The 24516-nt window shown below is 43.7% G+C and overlaps 1 protein-coding gene across 2 annotated transcripts in view; it reads right to left on the bottom strand.

The window, feature by feature from the left end:
• The window catches only part of LOC139260323 (cilia- and flagella-associated protein 46), a 681403-nt gene that overhangs the window by 106793 nt on the left and 550094 nt on the right, over nucleotides 1–24516 (bottom strand). For both annotated transcript variants that reach the window (XR_011592768.1, XM_070876797.1), the window contains exons 53-56: nucleotides 20097–20132; nucleotides 17335–17437; nucleotides 15216–15328; nucleotides 6443–6524 (exon numbers count right to left, since the gene is read on the bottom strand). Coding sequence is in view for 1 of the 2 variants with exons in the window: in XM_070876797.1 (XP_070732898.1) it covers nucleotides 6443–6524; nucleotides 15216–15328; nucleotides 17335–17437; nucleotides 20097–20132 (334 nt within the window). In the remaining variant the exon portion in view is untranslated. The remainder of the gene's footprint in view (nucleotides 1–6442; nucleotides 6525–15215; nucleotides 15329–17334; nucleotides 17438–20096; nucleotides 20133–24516) is intronic.

Genomic DNA, 24516 nt, shown 5'->3' on the forward strand with positions numbered 1-24516 from the left:
AAAGTGCCGCAGTAACCTTAACCTCAACGGGCAGTGCAATCCAGATGGTGCTGGTAGGTTGGTAGAAATTACAGGCCCCATTAGAATAAATGCCCAAATCTGACTTCAAAATTCTTATAATTGTCCTCAACAAACACAATATAAACTCAAAATTGACCACAATGTGATTAGCTGATTGTCAAGATTCTAAAACGCCCTTAAAATGACTCACAAATTACTTTGATGCTCCCATCAACTTGAAGCAGCCTTTTATTAAACTTACTCCGATTTACAAAATGGCGTCCATACCATTGGGTTAAAGTCAGGTGAGTGCAGCTTTTCTTGAGCGTTTTGGGTGGGCGATCATTTGGGCGGTATATGGGCGAAATGCCGAAAGTAGTGCTCAGCGATAATCTGGGCGGTAGTTTCCACTATAAAAAGTCTTCTGGGCGGTACACTATTTTTTTTTTTTTTAAATGGGTGGGTAGTTCAACTCATTCCCGGCAGTAATAGTATGCCGAATGTTACGCCAGCGATAAATGGGCGATAATTTCCATTTATAATCAAATATGGGCAGTAAGCAGTATCTTGGCGGTTATATGGGCGCTAAATGGGTGAATATATGCCAAAAATCTAACCCTTAAGTTACTTCAGACGGAGTAGAGTGGGCTATGTAGAGTGAACTGGTTCACAATTAGTTCCTTCTGTCTGTCCAAATGAATGTTGGGTGATGCATTGGTGACAATCTTAGTGTTAAGTTATTACTGATTATTAAAACAATTTGTTGTGCATTTCTGATATGACCGACATTTACTCTCCCATTATCTGCATAACATATATCCCTCACATATATCCTTAAGAAGTCTTGTAGGAGTTGGAGCCAGGCCAGTAGATCAGTAGGAGTGAGAGCTTGAAGAGTAGTGTGACTTGGGGCTAAATTGGGAGACCAGCAGGGGTCAAGACATGTTTACCTTGGACTGATTTGCAACCACTATATTGTGTTGGAATAGTGGTTTTAGAGCAATTACTGGCTGTACGTAACTTTGTTTGCTTGTAAACTGTGCAATGTGTCAATAGTGCCCCTTGAACTTGGGAAAACCATAGAATTCAGATGATAGTACTCAAATTTTAAAAATGAAATCCAACCAGAATCACACTTTTAAACAGCTTCATTGCTTAATCCAAACAGTAAGGGCTGGAAATTCAGTTGAAGGTTTTTTTAAGCTGCTAATGTTGGGTGGTCGCTAAATTAACGCAGGAAAATGGTTTGCGACGGCAGCCAAAAAATACAGAGGTTGCATCCTGACAGTGAAGTGGAGTGCTGAAGGGTGCAAAATTCACAAGAACCCCCCCAGTGTCTGGGCTCATTCGAAAGGAAATTTAATTTGGGACTATCTACCGGAAAGTTTGAAATCCTAAAGTGCTTATGGAAGAAACTACGAACTTTCATCGAATTTTGGACTTTTACAAGACAAATTCAAGCCTGTGGACAGGCCTAAGGAACTAAAGAAGTCAACTTGATTATTGGAACTGTCTGGGTGTTGGGACTAAGTTAAATTGTCTGGTGGAATGGACATTCGAAAACATTTTTTCACAAGAGACATTTACATTACAACAATAAATCAGATGGCCAGCCATCAAACGAAACTGAGAAAAGTCATCTTCAACATAAACAAGAACAAAGGGCCCACTACAGTCTGTATGCGAAAAACCAAGCACAAAAGGACACTGCGATTATCAAGCTAATATTTCCATCAGGAAATAGTTTTAGAAATGCAACCCACCCAAGACATATTAACTTTTGACGAGCCCGCCAAAATATTACAAAGAAAAGTCAAGCCCGCCAAATTTAAACAAAGAATTCTGAACTGATTTGGTGCGAAGATTAGGACAACTCAAACCGTATAACTGGCCCCCTGTTTTAACAGAGGGTATGCCATATTGCTCGTGCTATACTACGACTATGCCATCAAGAAGGGAGAGAGACCAATGCAACAGTTGAAAACTAACTTCTCCAGTCTCAAAGTCCTGAGGTCCTAAAGGAAGGAAGAACATCACCATCGCGGCAGCAACCAACCACAGCCAACGTGGTACCAACGAAAAACCATCACAATCGACCAAACTCGAAACAAAACTTCAACAGAAGAAACCGAAGAATCGAAAAGTCTCCACTCTGCAATCTAAGGCCTGACTACCAACAGGTGAAAACATTACCTAAAGAGACTTTGAACCGATTTCTAACGAAGGAAACCGGGTACTTACCCCATAGATCCAAAACGCGCCTTACCGCATCAGCGGACTCAACCCAATTGAAGATTGCGCAGTAAGAAGTCTTCTCTGACGTTCGGGGTACAGCAAGCAGAACCTACAGAATTCAACGAACCCCGAAATCGCGAACTACCGCTAACTGACCAGAAAGGATTGGTAAGCATAGTCCCTGCCTGTCCTGGAGTCTAACCTTGCTAGGATTAGATATTGGGAGGTGGGTGGTGTAATTTTTACTGTAACCCCCTTTGAATGTGTAATGTATTGTTCTTTATTAGAGTGACTATAAGTTTGACATTGTATTTTCTTGTTTGTAATAAACTCAAAGTTCTTTTGCATCAAACCAGTTGTCCTTTGCACTTTGCCACACCCCCCAAATAAACCCAGAGTCTAGAACCCAAGCGATTCGAACCGCTCAAGTAGGTCAGAGGTGAACCTGATCCTCGGGATCACCCCTTACAGCGCGAAGGGAAGCGTTCCACAATTCTCAGTCCTTCCTGCAAAAAAACCCAAAAAACACAAAAACATTCCCTATACATTACTCACCCTAAATAAAGTTAAATCGCAAAAAAAGAACTATATCAATCATACTTACCTCATGCCGCATTCCTTCCCTTAGCGCCCCAGGACAGCTCTGCATGCCAGCTTTCTCTGGCAGTATCACTACGGGGCACTACAGGTGCAGCACAAACCAAATGTTGCATCCTTGTCAATAGGGGGACATTGCACACCAGAGCTATGTTCCCAGGTGATACTACTCAGCGCACCGGTACCGGCACACCGAATATGCCCCGGCGCTCGCAGCTGCAAACCCTTTAGCGCCCCTGTTCTGACCCTGAGAGAAGCATTATCCAAATGAATTTCTAGCCCTAAAGGTTCCTGCTATACTGCCCCAAATCAGATGGCATAATGGCAGAAAATGAAGGGGAATGGGAAAATAATTCTGCCACCACCCTATCATTAGCAGTAGGAATCTTCCTCCCTCTGTCCCAGCAGGGAAGGCGGCTAGCCACCCAATGCCCAGGATTTTTCTAACCTTGGCAGGTCAATTGGTGGGCTACATTGGTACCGGGTCCTGACCCCGCTGCTGACTCCATCTCACTACCTAAAATAAATTTCCCTTAACAGAGCTTGTTTCTCGGCCAATTAGAGGAAGTGGGTTTGGGGATGTCATTTGATGTGTCATCAGTTGGTTTCCTTCAAGGGACCATATCTACATTTATTTTGACATTTGTGTAGTCAGTGTTCTACAGCATTGAGGTGCTGTAAACATTGACAATGACTGCACAAAGGCACAAGGCTGTACCCAGGCTCTCCCATGACTCCCTCCATATGCTTATGGAGGGAGTCACAGCGCCAGGGAGGTTCTCTCCCCTTTCCATGGGCGAAAGAGACCTCTCCAGGAGATCAACACAGCCTGATTGCACAGGAGGGTACCAGCAGGGATGTGGTCAGGAGGACCTGGGTGCAGTGCCACAAACCTTTCAATTACCGCAGTAGATCACGAAACGTTAGTAAAAAGCCACACTCAAACTCATCCTGCTGTGCCTCCCATTTCCAGCTCCCTTGACATTCCCATTAAACTGCTGACCACCCAACTTCTTTTTCTGACTCCCATGTTTGCTGACATTGTTAATGGCTCTCTCTCCTCAAGTACGGTCCCCCTCTCTTTTAAATCTGCCGACATCACCCCTCTCCTTCAGAAAACAACCCTTGGCCCCCTACTATTTATCCTCTGTATGACATCATCCGAAAACATGGCATCAGTTTCCACATGTATGCTGACGATACCCAGCTCTACCTCACCACCATTTCTCTCGACCCCTCCACAGTCACTAAATTGTTAGACTGTTTATCTGACATGCAGTACTGGATGAGCAGAAATGATCTCTAATTAAATATTGGGAAGACCGAAGGCATTGTCTTTGGTCCCCGTCACAAACTGCATTTCCTAGCCACCAACTCTATCCCTTTCCCTTGCTACCGCTCCATCTCCAACCTCCCTTTCCTCTCTAAAATTCTTGAATGTCTCGTCACCTCCAAAATCCGTGCTCATCTTTCCAGGAACTCCATGTTTGATTCCCTTCAATCTGGTTTTTGCCCCCGCCACAGTACCAAAATGGCTCTCAACAAAATCACAAATGACATCCTTTGTTACTGTGACAAAGGTAAACTATCCCTCCTCGTCCTTCACGACCTGTCTTCAGCCTTTGACATGGTTGACCACTCCATCTTCCTCCATCATCCAGCTGGATGGGACTGCACTTGCCTGGTTCCATTCTTATCTATCTAATCATAGCCAGACAATCACCTGCAGTGGCTTCTCTTCCCACTCCCGCATCATTACTTCTATACTTGGCCCCCTACTATTTCTCCTCTATATGCTGCTCCTTCGCGACATCATCCGAAAACACGGCATCAGTTTCCACATGTATGCTGACGACACCCAGTTCCACCTCACCACCATTTCTCTCGACCCCTCTACAGTCACTAAATTGTCAGACTGCTTGTCTGACATCCAGTACTGGATGAGCAGAAATGATCTCTAATTAAATATTGGGAAGACCGAAGCCATTATCTTTGGTCCCCGTCACAAACTGCATTTCCTAGCCACCAACTCTATCCCTCTCCCTAGCATCTGTGAGGCTGAACCAGACTGTTTGCAACCTAGTGGTCACATTTGACCCTGAAATGAGTTTCTGGCCATATATCCACAGCATAACTAAAACCGCCTATTTCCACCTCTGTAACATTGCCTGTCTCCGCCCCTGCCTCAGCTGAAACCCTCATCCATGCCTTTGTTACCTCTAGACTTGACTACTCCAATGCACTCCTGGCTGGCCGCCCACATTCTAACCTAGTAAACTTGAGGTCATCCAAAATTCAGAAGCCTGTGTCCTAACTCGCAACAAATCCCACTCACCCATTACCCCTGTGCTCGCTGACCTTCATTGGCTCCCGGTTAAGCAACGCCTTGATTTCAAATTTCTCATCCTTGTTTACAAATCCCTCCATGGCCTCGCCCCTCCCTATCTCTGTAATCTCCTTCAGCCTCACAACCCTCCAAGATATCTGTGCTTCTCAATTCTGCCCTCTTGAGCATCCCTGATTCTAATTGGTGGTCGTGCCTTCAGCTGCCTAGGTGGTAAGGTCTGGAACTCTTTCCTTAAAGCTCTCTGCCTCGCTACCTCTCTTTCCTTCTTCAAGACGCTCCTTAAAAGCTACCTCTTTGACCAAGCTTTTGGTCATCTGCAATTTCATCTTATCTGGCTTGGTGTCAAATTTATTTCTTTGTCTTATAACACTGCTGTGAAGCTCTTTGGGATGTTTTATGATGTTAAAAGGTGCTATATAAATAAAAGTTGTTGTTGTTATTGTTTCCTACCCTACTCCTGCACATCCTTACTCACACCAACTTACCTTGCATCTCCACCCATCCCTCTCTATCTATATTATCGCATACATCTCACTAGCCACCCCTTACACCCTCATCCTCGTGCAATCAGACCAGCTGTTGTAATGTAGAAAATATGGCAGCTAATTTGCACACAACAGCCCAGATAGTTTTTTTTTTTGGAAGGGACATCTTAATGAATTATTAGATAGCAGGATGGTGTAACATGATAGTTAAGATACAGTAGATGCAAATGTGTAGTAATTAATTCATGGAGATTATGTGTGGTGACTAATTGGTATGCAATAATTGTACAGAAGCTAGATCTTGGAATTTCCTGGTGCACCAAACTTTATGGTTATACCTATGCTTTCCTGATAGTTTTTGTTTCACATTCATGAAGGAAAGTCCAATGCAGTGTCAACAACTATGTATAACAAAAAGCCAAGGGACACTTTCTACACGTACCTGCAGTTAATTTTAGATGTTTAGACAATGTGGATGTTGATGCCCACATTCTTTGTGTAGCAGAAGTCAAATTTCAGCCAAGTGGTGTGGACAGGGTTCTGCCTGGCTGAAACTTTAGCAGTAGCTATTGGTCTGACTAGTTGGTACAGTGTTTCTAAAGGGGAAAAAAGTTGTACACTGGGACAGTCTTTCCAGAGCCTCCTGCTAACTTGAATTTAAAAAGATAGCCAATACATAAGAATTCCAAACTACATATATTAGTCAAGTTCTCATAATGTTTAAGAAATGTAGACAGCTTTTTTACCATTTGAAATTTTCAATTGCATTAAGCATTACCTTTTTGTCTTATCCAGTATTGACTGCCGTCGAAAACTTTGACTGGTTCGAGCCAAATCTAGAAGAATCATTAGCTGGCATTCTGGATAAACAAAAGTAAAAGAATAAAAGTTATACTATAAATAGGTTGTTAAAACACTAAAAATGCACTAATATTGATGAGTTTTAATTTTCATGCTGCTAGCTTTTTTATTTCCTGGTATTGTGCCTCAAGAAAAATTGCCCAAGTGCTAAACTTTGCAGTTTCAGCCACCCCTTATTTAGGACCCTGAAATGGAAAATATGTTACTCTATACTGACACTATGTAGCCCATAATTAATATATAAAAAACATGGAAAATGCCAGTTAAATGATCTGCAGCAAATTTGTCACCGAGAAAGCTGGAACATTCACACTGAACTTCAGTGGAAATCAATTAAAAATCACACAGACCACAAAATCTCAAGTTTGAACCTCGGACAGTGCAGCATTAACTCATCACAACTTTCAATCGTGGGATTTGAAGTCAAAGGCCGGAATTTTCTTTACCTGGGCGAGTCGGGTGCAGGCGGTCAGCGTGCCGGTAACGACCTCATAGTTTCCATTCCGCTTCAGAAATCGAGGTTGTGCTAATGGTGCCTATTAAGCCTGTGCATTACCCGACCCTAGTAAATGGTGCGGGTGTGAGGACGTCATCGATGACGGGTTTTTAGCCGGGATATATAAAGGAGCCATGGCCACATTGCATTTGAAGTTTCATCTAGGAGTGTGCAGGCACTGTATTGGAGGCTTTGATTGCTCCAAACACTTGGAGACATGATTGCACAGAGGTAGAGGGCTGCACCTAGGTTCTCTGATGACTCCATCCATATGCTTGTGGAGGGAGTCAAGGCACGCAGGGAGGTTCTCTTCCTTTCGAATGGGTGGAAGAGACCTCCCCAGGAGACAAATTGTAGAGGAGGTGAATAGCAGGGATGTGGTTAGGAAGACCTGGGTGCAATGCCTGAAACATTTCAATTATCTCCTTAGATCAGGAAACGAGAGTACAGATCCACACTCAACTTCATTCTGTGGTGTCTCTCATCACATCCCCATCACTCTGCCTTCCCAACCCTACTCCTGCACATCCTTACTCACACCAACATACCTTACATATCCACCCATCCCTCTCGCTCTCTATCTACATTATCACATCCCCATCTTACTAACGACCCTTCACACTCGCCCCCATCCGAATGCAATCATACCAACTAACACACGCAAGGAGGCCACATGGCAATGCCAACCCAATCCATCATAGTCATCCTCTATGTAACCCATCCATTTGTTTTTACACTCACTCCATCACTCTCACTCAACCTTCTCTTCTTTCCCTCCTTGCAGGAGAAGAGAGTTCACAATAAGAGGGAGAGGGGGAGGACTGGAGGTGGGCTGCCATCATTTGCCACCCTCACAACAGCAAAGGAGACTGTGTGGGAAGTATCGGGAGTAGCCAAGCAGCTGAAGATGGGAGAATGAGAGAGGGAGACATCTCTGCAACCTGGTTACAATTACATATCATACATCAGTCATTCATATGGGGACTGATATCATCAGCCACTGAATGGTCATCACGTGCATAATGGTATGTGAACACATTCTTCATATGGCATATCTAACTCATCTCTTTACATTCCCAGAGAACATAAGAACATAAGAATTAGGACCAGGAGTAGGCCATCTAGCCTCTCGAGCCTGCTCCGCCATTCAAAAAGATCATGGCTGATCTGGTCGTGGACTCAGCTCCACTTACCCGCCCGCTCCCCATAACCCTTAATTCCCTTATTGGTTAAAAATCTATCTATCTGTGATTTGAATACATTCAATGAACTAGCCTCAACTGCTTCCTTGGGCAGAGAATTCCACAGATTCACAACCCTCTGGGAGAAGAAATTCCTTCTCAACTCGGTTTTAAATAGTCTCCCCGGTATTTTGAGGCTGTGCCCCCTAGTTCTAGTCTCCCCGACCAGTGGAAACAATCTCTCTGCCTCTATCTTGTCTATCCCTTTCATTATTTTAAATGTTTCTAGAAGATCACCCCTCATCCTTCTGAACTCCAACGAGTAAAGACCCAGTCTACTCAATCCATCATCATAACGTAACCCCCTCATCTCCGGAATCAGCCTAGTGAATCGTCTGTACCCCCTCCAAAGCTAGTATATCCTTCCTTCAGTAAGGTGACCAAAACTGCACGCAGTATTCCAGGTGCGGCCTCACCAATACCCTATACAGTTGCAGCAGGACCTCCCTGCTTTTGTACTCCATCCCTCTCGCAAAGGTGGCCAACATTCCATTTGCCTTCCTGATTACCTGCTGCACTTGCAAACTAACTTTTTGGGATTCATGCACAAGGACCCCCAGGTCCCACTGCACCACAGTATGTTGTAATTTCTCCCCATTCAAATAATATTCCCTTTTACTGATTTTCCCCCCCCCCCCCCCCCCCCAAGGTGGATGACCTCACATTTTCCGACATTGTATTCCATCTGCCAAACCTTAGCCCATTCGCTTAACCTATCTAAATCTCTTTGCAGCCTTTCTGTGTCCTCTACACAACCTGCTTTCCCACTAATCTTTGTGTCATCTGCAAATTTTGTTACACTACACTCTGTCCCCTCTTCCAGGTCATCTATGTATATTGTAAACAGTTGTGGTCCCAGCACCAATCCCTGTGGCACACCACTAACCACCGATTTCCAACCCGAAAAGGACCCATTTATCCCGACTCTCTGCTTTCTGTTAGCCAGCAATTCTCGATCCATGCTAATAGATTTCCTCTGACTCCGCGTACCTTTATCTTCTGCAATAACCTTTTGTGTGGCACCTTATCGAATGCCTTTTGGAAATCTAAACACACCACATCCATCAGTACACCTCTATCCACCATGCTCGTTATATCCTCAAAGAATTCTAGTAAATTAGTTAAAGGTGATTTCCCCTTCATGAATCCATGCTGCGTCTGCTTGATTGCACTATTCCTATCTGGATGTCTCGCTATTTCTTCCTTAATGATAGCTTCAAGCATTTTCCCCACTACAGATGTTAAACTAACCGGCCTATAGTTACCTGCCTTTTGTCTGCCCCCTTTTTTAAACAGAGGCGTTATATTAGCTGATTTCCAATCCGCTGGTACCTCCCCAGAGTCCAGAGAATTTTTGTAGATTATAACGAATGCATCTGCTATAACTTCCGCCATCTCTTTTAATACCCTGGGATGCATTTCATCAGGACCAGGGGACTTGTCTACCTTGAGTCCCATTAGCCTGTCCAGCACTCCCCCCCTAGTGATAGTGATTGTCCCACATTCCCATGACCAGCAATTTTTGGCATGGTTTTTGTGTCTTCCACTGTGAAGACCAAAGCAAAATAATTGTTTCAGGTCTCAGCCATTTCCACATTAACGATTATTAAATCCCCCTTCTCATCTTCTAAGGGTCCAACATTTGCTTTAGTCACTCTTTTCCGTTTTATATATCTGTAAAAGCTTTTACAATCTGTTTTTATGTTTTGCGCAAGGGGCTGTCAGGAGCGAGGAACTGTACACAATCACTAAAGAAGTAGTACTCGTTAAAATAATGTGACTAAAAGCAGACAACTCCCCTGGATCTGATGACTTGCATGCTCGGGTCCTAAAATAAGTGGCTGCAGAGATAGTGGATGCATTGGTTGGAATCTGCCAAAATTCCTTGGATTCTGGGGAGGTCTCAGCGGACTGGAAAACTGCAAATGTAACGCCCCTCATTAAAAAAAAAAAAGAGGCAAACTTTTGGTCATCTTCCATAATTTCTTATGTGGCTCAGTGTCAAATTTATTTGTTTTGTCTTATAACAGTGCTGTGAAGCACCTTGGGACGTTTTACTACGTTAAAGGCATTTTATATATATATATTAAAAAGTTGTTGTTGTTGTTGTCATCATGAGCCACATCTTCAGTGGATAGTCCTTGGGCTGGATTTTAGGCTATTTGAATTTCGGGGCGTTAATCACGGCGGGGCATTAAAGTTAGCATCTGAAAATAGTTTGCATCTCCGACTGCAAGTTTCGGCAAAAATGTAAGTTGGAGAAGCGTTGGCGTTAAGTCAGGCATTACACAATGGACTTTGTGCACCCAAGGCAAAACTAGCGGCGGTAAAGAAGTTTCATAGTTGTTTAGTGCCCTGCAACATTACGTTGTATATTGTATGGTCTTATTTTGGGGAGGGTATTTTTGTGACTTTGTTGCAGTAAAAATTATGACATCATTTGCCACTGGTGTCTTGTGCATCATTCCAACGTTCACTAGAGATGTGGTTTTATGGAGGCATAGTGTATCCAGTATTAGCTCCATCCCTCAGTTTCCTCCATTTCGGGCAGCCAGTCCATTAGGAGCTCTCAACGTGTGAGTGTTGGTCCGGCAGCATCTCCACGCTGTCTCCCCTGTGGATGGTGTGGCTATCCAATGGGAGCCTCGCCAGGCTCCTCTTCGTAGTCCTCCTCCTCCTGAGGTGGGCATGCAATCCCCATTGGCAATGCCTAGCCCCTCATGATGGCCAAGCTGTGCAACATGCAGCATACCACAATTAATTGAGGGGAGTATCGAAGACTGCCTCCAGAGAGGTGCATGCATCGTTCTGCCTGTAGGAGATGGCATATCTCTGTCAGCACTGTCTTTTAGAAGCACCGCCTTCTCACACACTGCTCCTCAGAGAGCTGGAGGTCTGAGCGTTGGTGCCTATAAACCCCTGGGGGGTAAAATCCCTCCTCCCCAGACATCTTCGGCCTTGTATCATCTGTGGGCCGACTTGGCCAAGAGTCCTTCCTCTAGCTTGACATTACCTGGCAATAGCATGGAGCATAATATACTGGCAAATTAGTAATGCCCCCATTACATTCTCTCACTGAAGTTGTAAGGGCACTGTAATGGTAGATAAAAGTGAAGTTTGCAAGTTGGAGCTTCACACAACATTATGTGCGCAACCATTGTAGTCAATATGACCTGCGATGTAGGATCCTTATCCCTCCATTTAAAAATGTTGCCAATACCGCCTGCCACATCCTGGGACCGTCTATTTTTTTCAGGCGTTTCCTGGGGTGGGTGTTAAATGAGGCGTTAAGGCCAAAAGTTCCATCCGGGGTGTTAGCGCAGCATTGCATGACGTTTGACATCATCATCATGCTAAAAACGGAGGGCGGGGCGGTAAGTTGTTGCTCTGGCGCAAACCAAACCCAGGTGGTAAATCCTGGATGCCCGGCATAATGCCCAAAAACAGCATTTAACACCCCACCGGGGCGCTAACCGAGCCGCACATGAGCCGTAAATCCAGCCCCATGTATCCAAGCAGCCTGCTGGAAAGTCTGTATAACCCTCAGAAGAAATTCCTCCTCATCTCTGTTTTAAATGGGCGGCCCCTTATTCTAAGACCATGCCCTCTAGTTCTAGTCTCCCCCATTAGGGGAAACATCCTCTCTGCATCCACTTTGTCAAGCCCCCTCATAATCTTATACGTTTCAATAAGATCACCTCTCATTCTTCTGAACTCCAATGAGTAGAGACCCAACCTACTCAACCTTTCCTCATAAGTCAACCCCTCATCCCCGGAATCAACCTAGTGAATCTTCTCTGAACTGCCTCCAAAGCAAGTATATCCTTTCGTAAATATGGAAACCAAAACTGCACGCAGTATTCCAGGTGTGGCCTCACCAACACCTTGTATAGCTGTAGCAAGACTTCCTTGCTTTTATACTCCATTCCCTTTGCAATAAAGGCCAAGATTCCATTGGCCTTCCTGATCACTTGCTGTACCTGCATACTATCCTTTTATGTTTCATGCACAATTACCCCCAGGTCCCGCTGGACTACAGCACTTTGCAATCTTTCTCCATTTAAATAATAACTTGCTCTTTGATTTTTTTCTGCCAAAGTGCATGATCTCACACTTTCCACCATTATATGCCATCTGCCAACTTTTTTTACACTCACTTAGCCTGTCTATGTCCTTTTGCAGATTTTTTGTGTCCTCCTCACACATTGCTTTTCCTCCCATCTTTGTATCATCAGCAAACTTGCCTACTACACTCAGTCCCTTCTTCCAAGTCGTTAATATAGATTGTAAATAGTTGGGGTCCCAGCACTGATCCCTGCGGCACCCCACTAGTTACTGGTTGCCAACCAGAGAATGAACCATTTATCCCGACTCTGTTCTCTGTTAGTTAGCCAATCCTCTATCCATGCTAATATATTACCCCCCAACCCAGTGAACTTTTATCTTGTGCCGTAACCTTTTATGTGGCACTTTATCAAATGCCTTCTAGAAGTCCAAATACACCACACCCATTGGTTCCCCTTTATCCACCATGTTCATTACATCCTCAAAGAACTCCAATAATTTGTCAAACAGGACTTCCCTTTCATAAATCCACGCTGACTCTGCCTGACCGAATTTTGCTTATCCAAATGTCCTGCTATTGTTTCCTTAATAATGGACTCCAACATTTTCCCAACCATAGATGTTAGGCTAACTGTTCTATAGTTTCTGGTTTTTTGCCTGCCCCCGTTTTTTAAACAGTGGCATTACATTTGAGTTTTTCCAATCTGCTGGGACCGCCCCAGAATCCAGGGAATTTTGGTAGATTATAATCAATGCATCCACTATCTCTGCAGCCACTTCTCTTAAGACCCTAGTATGTAAGCCATCAGGTCCAGGAGACTTTTCTGTCTTTAGTCCCATTATTTTACCTAGTACTACTTCATTAATGATAGTGATTGTATTAAGTTCCTCCCGACCGATCGCCCCTTGATTATGCACTATTGGGATGTTCTTCATGTCTTCTACCGTGAAGACCGATACAAAATATTTGTTCAACGTCTCTGCCATTTTCCTGTTCTCCATTATTAATTCCCCAATCTCATCCTCCAGGGGACCAACATTTACTTTAGCCACTCTTTTCCTTTTTAATGTACCTGTCAAAACTCTTACTATCTGTTTTTATATTTTGTGCTAGTTTACTTTCATAATCTATCTTCCCTCTCAATCATTTTTTAGTCGTTCTTTGCTGGTTTTTAAAAATTTCCCAAAATTCTGGCCACATTGTATGCCTTTATTTTCAGTTTGATACCCTCCCTTATTTCCTTTGTTAGCCACGGATGGTTATCCCTTCTCTGACAGTCTTTTCTTTTCATTGGGATATATTTTTGTTGCGAGTTATGAAATATCTCCTTAAATGCCTGCCACTGCTCATCAACTGTCCCATTCTTTAGTCGATTTTCCCAGTCCACTTTAGCCAACTCTGCCCTCATACCTTTGTAGTCCCCTTTATTTAAGCTTTGGACCCTGGTTTGAGAACCAACTCCCTCATCCTCCAACTGAATTTTAAATTCAACCATATTATGATAACTCATTCCTAGAGGTTCTTTTACTACAAGATCATTTATTAATCCTGCCTCATTACACAGTTCTAGATTTAAGATAGCTTGCTCCCTGGTTGGTTCCACAACATACTGTTCAAGGAAACTCTCCTGGATACACTCTATGAATTCTTCCTCAAGGCTACCCTAGCCAATTTGCTTTGTCTAATCAATATGAAGGTTAAAATCACCCATGATTGTTGCCATTCCTTTATTATAAGAGGAGGGGGGAGAAGAGGGGGTGGGGGGAGGCTGAACGGGCCAGGCCGCTGCCGCCGACACTTCAGGCAGGGCCCGCCCCCAGTGAGATGCTGGGCGGGCGGGCCCTGCCGATGACGGGGAGGGAGGCAGGGGGCGGAGAAGGGGGGGGGGCGGGAGAGAAGAGGGGGGGGAAGGCTGAACGGGAGGCGGGGGGAGGCTGAAAGGCTGAACGGGGGGGGGGGGGGTGGGGAGAGGCTGAACGGTCCGCGCCAGGTTGCCGCTGCCGACACTTCGGGCAGGGCCCACCCCCAGTGAGATGCTGGGCGGGCGGGCCCTGCCGACGACGGGGGTGGGGGAGGAGGGGGGCGGAGAAGGAAGAGAAGAGGGGGGGGGTGAAGGCTGAACAGGAGGGGGGAGTGAAGGCTGAACGGGGGGGAGGTTGGGCAGGGGAGAGGCTGAACGGGCTGCCGCCACTTTGTGCTGCTCCACGCCGAGCACGAAGACGTCCTGAGGAGACCAGAGAATCACAAGCTAAGTTTTCGCCGCCCTTTTTATTCCAGAAAGTCGGCGCACCTTATGGAGGTGCGGCACTTTTCCAGAAGGCAGAAACTTGGGCGCATTATTTCTGATCTCCACCCAAACTGATTCAACATCTTGATCCTCGGAGCCAATATCATTTTTCACTAACAGTGCTACCCTACCTCCTTTTCTTTTCTGTCTGTCCTATTAGAATTGTCAAATACCCCATAATATTTAGTTCCCAGTCCTGGTCACCTTGCAACCAGTCCTCTGTAATGGCTATCAGATCATACCCATTTGTAGCTATTTGTGCTAACTCATCTATTTTGTTACAAATGCTACGTGCATTTAGACAAAGAGCTTTTAAATTTGTTTTTTTTTCAACCATTTTTTTCCTGCTTGTTTCCCCTGTCCTTCAAACTCACTTTCTACATTTTTGCTTTCTAATTCCAGCTTTACTTCCCACTTCTTTGATGTAAAGTCATTGGAAGGAGACCACATGACATAGGATAAAAGTCTTAAAGAAAACATGTTTTATGTTTTAAATGTTTTTATAAATGTGACCTGCAGATTATTTTGAACTGCAGCTGCGAAAAGAGGAATCTTAAGTAATTAAAATCATACAACTGACTATAACAAGACAAACTATACCCGGAAAATTCATGGAAACAAGTTTTGATGGCAATACGTTTGCAAGAAAACGCTCCGTTCCATAAAAGATGAATGCACTGCAATTTTTCATCACCTCTTCCCATTTTGCATGACTGTGAAAGAAGAAAGGAAATATTGATGGTTATTCAATTTGACAATGGAAATGTGTAATTTGGAAATACAGATAATGGTTATAATTAAATCCATTAAAGCAAATATTTGCTATATTTCATAGTGATGAAGCATTTGTCAAATTTTGGAGGATAATAAATATAACAAATAAAGTATACTGCAAATTTGCAACAAAAATTATTACTGAAAAGACCATAGATCAAGATCTATATTTCTGCTGATGAATTTTAAAAATCCACTTAATTACCAGACCTTGTAGGGATGGGGACAGTGCTAAGAAGGAAAATTCCACATTCAAAAAAGAAACCTTTGTTTGTCTTAGCACCAACTTTGACATACTATTCTTCTACTGTTGTTTCAATGTATTCGGTGTCCCTAATAATGGAGTTTTCCCCATGTAAACTTGCCACTCTAATTGTTCTAACTGGCCAGCAGATTCCAAAAAACAGTTTCTGAAATTATTTTTCACTGTCATTTATTTCACAATAACTGACATTTATATTATCCAAAATTAGAGTTGAAATGACACTTTAAAAAGTTATGTATTGCACAAAATCATGATTACATTTAACAATTGAATTACGTTTGTGACTTTGAATTCATTCATTAAAGGTTTTACTTGAAGGACACAGCCTCTCCTTAGATTCTCTAATGCCTTAAATACTATCATGCCATCCATTCATTCTCTGGTACCACCCTGTCATAGTTTCATTCCTTCTGTTCTAACATAACAAATGCATCTCCCACAATGGCTTCCCATTCTATGACCACATGGTCACCTCCAGCATGCATCCTGGCCCCTACCTATTCCTCCTCTGTATGTTGGTGCTGCATGAGATTATACATAAGCATGCATATATATGCCAGTAACTCTGAGTTTTACCCATCTCAACCCCACAACTGTTGCTTTGCTGTTCAATTTCCTATCTGACAAAGTTGTGGATGAGGCAGAATTTCTCTAACTCAACACTGGCAATACTGAAGTTATCCTGTTCCACTCCTGTCAAAAATCTACACCTTAGCTCCAAATTCTATTCTGTTTTCTATTTCTTATTCTGTCTGAATCCAGTGGTGTGCAGCTTGATATCCTGTTCGTCCAAAAACTCAACTCCGGTTCTATCACCAAGATCGCCAATTTCTGTCTATTTTACAATGCCTGCCTCTCTTCCGATCTCACTTTTCCTTCCATGCTTTTATCATCTCTAAGTTCCGTTTCTCCAATATCTGCCTCTTCCACACAAACTCACACTGATCTAGAACTTCACTGCCCATAGATATACTGTATTAATTCCTGCTCAACCATCACCCCCATTTTGCTGACCTCAGTATGGTTTCCCAAAACCCCAGGATATTGATTTCATAATCTTAATTCTCATCTTCAAATTATTCAGTAGTATTGTGTCAAGCTACCTCTCCAATTTACTTTAGCCCTACAATCTAATTTGTAATCTCTTCTCTTCCACTTTGGGTCTGCTATGCAACCACCCATACCTCCCACCCACCCCCCACCACTCCAGCCCTGTAATCTGCAATTCTCTTCACAAACTAACCTGTCAGTTACATTTCTTGCTATATTCAAAAGCCTTCTCAAAACCCATGCCTTGCACCTTGCCTTTGGCCATCTCCCCCTAACTCCTCTTCCATCTCCTGTTAATTGTTCGACCCCTTCCCTGAAACACCTTGGGATGTTTTGTCAAATCACAGATGTTATAAAAATGTAAATTGTTATTGTTTTTCTTCCCTCCTTTATAAATTACTGATTAAATCACAATGTGATAAAAACTGAATAAGCATTGGTTTCAAGCAGATCTTTTTTTGTAACCATTAAGTTACAGTAAATACGATACTAACTACGAAGGCAGATAACATGGATAGTAACTATCAGCAAGGTAGATCTGAAGGTCTATTTGAGCATTCCTTCGGGACATTTATCTTCATTATTGCATATTTTGACAAAATTCAAAAAACAATAAAAAAAACAACACACCTTGGTACATACTCACTGCCCATAACTCCATCCCAGTGTGCAGTAAACTGCGAACTGTATTTTTCCATTATTTCTGTCATTACTGTCACAGGATTGAACGCTTCTAGAAAAAAAGACAAGCAAATTAGCCAAGTATAGTTCAATTCTATCCCACTATTTATATACAGGTTGAACCTCCCTTATCCGGAATCCTCGGGACATGGCCTGTTCTGAATAAGGGATTTTCCCGGACGAGGGGTAGTCACGTTATTTTGGATGGTACCGGAACTGAGCAAGGGGATATCGGGGCTGCCTAGCTTGGGGCTGGGAGTGTGGCAGAGAGATCACGGGGGGTGGGGGCGGTGGATCGTGGGGTCAGGCCAGCGATTGTGGGAGTCTGCAGCGAGGAAGGACTTCAATTTGTTCATGTCGGAGTTCTGCGCATGTGCCATCCGGTGGCTGGGAATGGTTCTGGATGAGGGGTGGTTCCAGATAAGGGAGTTCTGGGTAAGGGAGGTTCAACCTGTTCTGCATTCAATAATTTTCAGATAACAGTGTACAATTTATTAAGTATGGAAATATTTTGTGTACAAAACAGAAGATTATAATTTAATGTTAATGCAATAGATTTTGTAGGTATGGTTTGGAGTACACAATTTCTTGTGGTGTTGAACCTCTTTATAAACAAAATCAAGCATTGCCTAATGGTATGGTAGAATACATGAAACTGCTCAAGTGACACTGAATAATGCAACAAAGTGCTTCCACCACAAGCTCAAATGAACACTGGCACTACACCAATGTGACATGTTTCTATTTCCTACTGTATTAGTAGAGCACAATGGGACATGGCTCTTGACTCTTCCCCCATCCTAACTGGCTAGTAATATTGGGAGTTTGCAATGGATGGCCCAGGATTTGTTACCTTTATCACATCCTTTTTACATTAGATACTCCAGTAGTTATTAGTCAGTTCAGACTGAATCATCAACTACTCAATTTTAGCTGTACTTAATTAACACCTGTCTTTCTAAATGAGTATTAATTTTATCCTGTAATATGTCCCATAGAAACTTGTAAGACCAGACTGGTCTAGTTACCTGACTATCGCTTTTTTGAACCTAAGATTAATCAACTGCCCATGTAGGATGAAACAAATCAGACTTTATTTTGAATCAATGATCATTCTTCATAACATTTCCAGGTAAAACAGCAATTTACTTGCACTTCTTTTAATTTAGTGTACTGTATTTGCTGCTGTAATACAACTCATGATGCGGTCTCCCCTACATTAGGGAGACCAGATGTAGATTGGGTGACCGCTTTGCAAAATATTTCCTGTAAAAAATCGTGGATCGGAAGAAATAACTTGAGACCAAAAAGCCTCTTCAGTGTGGTTTTAGAATTGAAGGATTCATTCCATGGTAGAATAGCTAAAGCGACTTGAACAGCGTGAACATAAATAACTGATAACAAGCAGCTCCAAACAACTGAAGGCCAAGAATGGCATGTCTGACTGCAACCTTGGGAGGATGTCATCCAAGAATTGAGACAAGAACCCGACATATCATAGGTTAAATGGCCCTGCTAATATCTTACTCCAGGCCCACCCCTAAAAAGAGAATAAAACAAAGACCCAGAAGGCATTTCAGGGCAGACGGTGAAGATAAGAACTGTTCGTGCCACTAACCGTCTGTCCAACTAGGACTAATAACAGTTACTGGTCATGGTCGTATGTTTACTATGTCTATCCTGATTGTGTGTTGTGCTTGGCTATATTTGAATTATCACTCCCTTAATAAGTGCCTTATAACTCCCAAGACTCTTTGGGTATCTGTGTGTGACCTGTGATCCTAAATCTTACACTCCGTTCAGTCAGCAAGTATGACCCTGAACTTCTGGTTGGCTGACATTTTAATTTTCCACCCCATTCCCACTCTGACCTCTGTCCTTGGCCTCCCCCACTGTTCTAATAAAACTCAATGGAAGCTCAAGGAACAGCACCTCATCTTTCAATTAGGCACTTTTCAGCCTTCCAGACTTAACATTTGAACAATTTCAGGTCATAACCATGCCTCCTGTTTTTTTGGACAGCAGCTGTTGGTAATGATTCTGCAATTGCCATTTACACCTCCTCTAGACCAATCTTTTGTTTCCTTACTTGTCCCATTACCAGCACCTTTTGCCTTACACCATAATTTTTTTTTCCATTTAATCTTTCCTACCTTCCACTCTATCACAGACCTTCCTTTTTGTTCTTTACTCCCATTTCCCTGCCTCTACTTGCTTAAAACCTGCTACATCTCTAATTTTTTTCCAGTTCTGATGAAAAGCCATCAACCTAAATGTTAACTTTGTTTCTCTCTCCACAGATGCTGCCTGACCTGCTGAGTATTTCCAACATTTTCTGTTTTATTACATCTTCAGAAAACCTTGAGAAGTTGTTGCGATAATAATAAGAACCAAGCAGCTGACTATCTCAAAAAAATTCAAAAAATAATTTACCTTTAAGTAATTCTAGTACTTTGTTATATTACTTCAAAGAGTACCTGAGCAGTACCTTAAAGGGACGGGCTAGGTTAGCAGTTAAATATCAAAACTGTGCTCCACTAGACAGCCCATGAACAATACTAAGGGACTAGTAATACAATAAATTGTTTTGTTAAATATATTTATGCAGTGAAATCTACTTACGGGGAATGTGATCGAACGTAGGATACTTGTTTTGCTTTGAAACTTAACATGCATTATTAAAACGTAAAAGCACCTTTAAACGCTCTTACCTGAGTCACTGGTTTCATCATAAGGATCAACAATATCTGGCAAGTCCAGTTAAGGTTAAACATGGCATTACTCATAAGAGCACACATCTACACTGCCACCCAACAGCACATATCGATTGTTGTTGGCAACATCATGGGCAATGTTCCCCCAATTGTCCAATACGCACTGCCCACCACTGAGGTTCTTTGCCAGTAGTGTGCACTTGTAAAATTGGCGTTGTAGTATTTGATTTTCATTCCATTAATTATACCATTTAAAATGTTCATAATTAATATCAGTATCAGTGGGGGGAATACAATACAGGAAGCACTTTCACTCTTCGTTACACTGCTGTTTTTCAATGCCCCAGGGAAATAGGATCTGCTTTAACTCAAAGTGTTAGAAGTAAATCTGTGCTTAGGCAACCATAGAGCAATGGGAAAAAGGAACCAATGGAATTTACAATTATTGTATTTTTGCACATGCTGTATCAAATCTTAGCAAAGCCATGAAAGAGAGGATATGGGAGTCACCTTTTATGAAAATATTTTGAGATGAAGAGGTATGACTTCCATAAAACAAAACAAACAAAAATATTAATTGAGATGCAGCTGGAAAATGCTCAAAAGCAAGAGTCCTGATTATTTTTTTTCCCCTAGACCATAAATGTTGAAGCCAACTGCATCACCTTCAACATCATCTTGGCTGAGATCAATTAAGTAATCACAGACCAGGTATCAAATGCTTAAAATAGAATCACAGAATGATAAAGCACAGAAAGAGACCATTTGTTCCATCGTGCCTGTGCTGGCTCTTTGGCCGAGCTACTTAACTAGTCCTACTCCCCTGCTATTTCCCCATAGTGCTGACAATATTTCTTCAAGTATTTATCCAATTCTCTTTTTGAAAGGTACTATTGAATTTGCTCCCACTGCCCTTTCAGACAATGCGATGTGTAAAAAAACAGTTTCCTCATGCCGCCTCTGGTTCTTTTGCCAATCACCTTTAATCTGTGTCCTTTGGTTACCAACCCTCTGCCACTGGAAACAGTTTCTCCTTATTTACTGTATTAAAATCCTTCATCATTTTGAACACCTCTAAAACATCTAGGGGCTGAAACCGGAAACGGATCACACCTACTGTTTTTCCTGTGTTTTCACCACCGTGGTGGGTGTGGTAGCCTCTTGCAGGAAATTCAGCTCTTTGTCTTTTTTTCCGAGCGGTGCGAAAGTCGGTCATAATGGGGGCGGAAGTGGGGGCAGGCGGAGTGTCCGTCATAAAGGGGCAAAAGTGGGGGCGGGCGGAGTCTCCGGTGCTGTCAGTGATCAGCAGGCGTCACCACGTCTCTTCCCTTCACTAAAAGTGGAGAGCCGCTGCAAGCTCTTCGATTATTTTAGGTAGGTCCACTGGTCCACCAGGGAAGGTTTTGGCCGGGCCAGCAGCCTGGCACCCAAGAGGGGATGCCAAGCAGCCTGTTGGCGGCCCGGCCGAACCTGGGGGCATAGTTGTCGGGCCGACCTGGCAGTCAGCCGACAAAAAAAAATAAGATGGCAGCTGCAGCAGTGCGTCCTCCCCTTTAATGATGGCCGCACACACTGCAAGCAGTGCATCGACATAAAAAACTGTCGGGGGCAGCGCGCGGCGAGCGCAAGATATTTTTTAGGTGAATTTTGCTTGCGGGGCGGGAGATAGGCGGAGTGCGTTTTGATGACGCACTTAGGAGGGTTTGGCAGCAGCGGGGCGGAAGTGGGAACCACTGGAAAAACCACCGAGGAGCGGCCATTCCACAAAGATCGGTGGCCATTTGACACCGCCACGTGGCCGCCGCTTTGCGGCGTTAACTGGCCTTATCAGGAGGCTGAATGTCGGCCTCCTACTCAACATTCTCTGCTTTAAGGAGAACAACTCCAGCTGCTCCAGTCTCTCCATGTAACTGAAGTGTCTCCATCCAGTACCATTCTAGTAAATCTTTTCTGCATCCCCTCTAAAGCCTTGATATCCTTCCTAAAGTTTGGTGCCCATAATTGAACACAATACTCAGCTGATGCCTAATTTTTAATAAATGTTTAGCATAACTCTGTTTAGCTATGCCTCTATTAATAAAGCCAAGGATACCAAATGCTTTTTAACAGCCTTTTCAACTTGTCCTGCTGCCGTCAAAGATTCGTGTACATAGACCCTCAGGTCTCTCTGTTTCTGCACCTCCTTTAAAATTGTATCATTTAATTTATTTTGCTTCTTCTCATTCTTCCTACCAAAATGGATCACTTCACACTTCTCTCTGTTGACTGTCATCTGCCATGTTTCTGCCCATTTCACCTGTCTCTCTATTGCCTCCCGAAGTCTGTTACTATCCTCTTCATTGTTTACTACATCTGAGTTTCGTGTCATCTGAAAACTTTGAAATTATATCCTGTATGCTCATGTCCAGGTCATTATCAAAATAGATCAGGATATATCAAAAAGACCAGTGGTCCTAATACCGACCCCTGGGGAACACCACTATATATATCCCTCCAGTCTGAAAAATAAGCATTTACCACCACTTTCTGCTTTCTGTCCCTTATCCAATTTTGTATCCACACTGCCACTGTCCCTTTAATTACATGGGCTTCGATTTTGCTAACAAGTCTCTTAGTTAAAATAGTGGAGAAACAAATGTCAAACAAATGTGTTAACATGTAATTTTAAACCCACTGCTGTTGTAGGAACTGTGTGAAGTGTTCCAGGTAATTTCTTTGCAGACCGCCTGCAGAGGAATCCTCTGTATGTTGCCCCAAGAACTAAACATTGCACAAATAAAGTGAATTCTCACTATTCCTCGTGGGGCTTTAAATAAAATGATATATAATTTACAGCACAGAAAAAGGCCATTCGGCCCAACTGTTCTATGCCAGTGTTTATGCTCCACAACAGCATTCACACCCTACTTCATCTAACCATGTCAGCATATCCTTCTATTCCTCTCTCCCTCATATACTTATCTAGCTTCCCCTTAATGCATCTATGCTATTTGCCTTAACCACTCCTTGTGGTAGCAAGTTCCATAGTCTAACCACTCTGGATAAAACAGTTTCTCCTGAATTCCTTATTGAATTTATTAGTGACTATCTTATATTTATGACCTCTAGTTTTGGACTGTTTCCACATGATTTGCTCCTGATTTTTAGGAGCAACTGGTGTAGAATGAAGTATCTTAGAAATCGGAATTCTCATCATTTAGTTTGCTCCAGTTCTAGTCAGTTAGAACAGTTTCACTTTGGAACAGAATTTTTTTTTCTAAAGGGGGCGTGTCCGGCCACTTACGTCCGTTTTCAAAGTTTCGTCAGTGAAAACTTACTCCAAACTAACTTAGAATGGAGTAAGTGAAGATTTTTGTACACTCGAAAAAACCTTGTCGACACTTTAGAAAATCAGGCGTAGGTTACAAATCAGGCGTAGGGAATGGGGTGGGGGGGGGGTGTTTAAAGGGAAGTTTACAAATAAAAAATCATCAATAATAAATGTTAAATACATCAATAAATCAACCAATAAATCAATTTAAAAAAATTAATAAAAAATAATTAAAAAAAAAATAAAAAAATTTCTACTTACCGACTGCAGCACCGGGAGCCCTCCAACAGCGTGCTGGGATGCTCCCCCTCCCCAGTGTGTCTCTATCTCTCTGTCTGTGTCTGTGTTTGACAGCGAGGGGAGGGGGAGGAGGGGGGTAGAGGGAGAGAGGGGGGAGAAAGGAGATGGGGGGGGAGGGGAGAAAGGAGATGGGGGGGGGGAGAAAGGAGATGGGGTGGGGGGGGAGGGGAGAAAGGAGATGGGGTGGGGGGGAGGGGAGAAAGGAGATGGGGTGGGGGGGGAGGGGAGAAAGGAGAGGAGAAAGGAGATGGGGGGGAGGGAAGGAGATGGGGGGAGGGGGGAAGGAGATGGGGGGAGGAGGGAAGGAGATGGGGGGAGGGGGGGGGGAAATGGGGGGGAGGGGGGGGAAGGAGATGGGGGGAGGGGGGGGGGAAGGAGATGGGGGGGAAGGAGATGGGGGGGAGGGGGGGGGGAAGGAGAAGTGGGAGGGAGGCTGAACGGGCCGGGCCTGAGACTTCGGGCAGGGCCCGTCCCCAACACCAGATTTACAGGTCGGTGGCATTGCGTCGGGTCGGGGGGGTGGTGGGAGGGAGGTCGGTTCGGTTCGGGTCGGGGAGAGGGAGGTCAGGTCGGGGGGAGGGAGGTCAGGTTGGATCCAGTCCGGGGGGGGCCAAGCGGGAGTCGGGTCGGGTCCGGGGGCGTGGGGGGGGGGGGGGGGGGAAGCGGGAGTCGGATCGTGTCCGGAGGCAGGGGGGAAGTGGGAGTCGGGTCCGGTCCGGGGGCGGGAGTTGGGTCGGTGTTGGGAGGAAGCAGGAGCTGGGCGTGGGAGGAGCCTTATGCACGCTGCCCCAGTGAGGCCATTCGGCC

The sequence above is a fragment of the Pristiophorus japonicus genome, chromosome 3 (assembly GCF_044704955.1).
Source record: "Pristiophorus japonicus isolate sPriJap1 chromosome 3, sPriJap1.hap1, whole genome shotgun sequence".
Taxonomy (NCBI): domain Eukaryota; kingdom Metazoa; phylum Chordata; class Chondrichthyes; family Pristiophoridae; genus Pristiophorus; species Pristiophorus japonicus.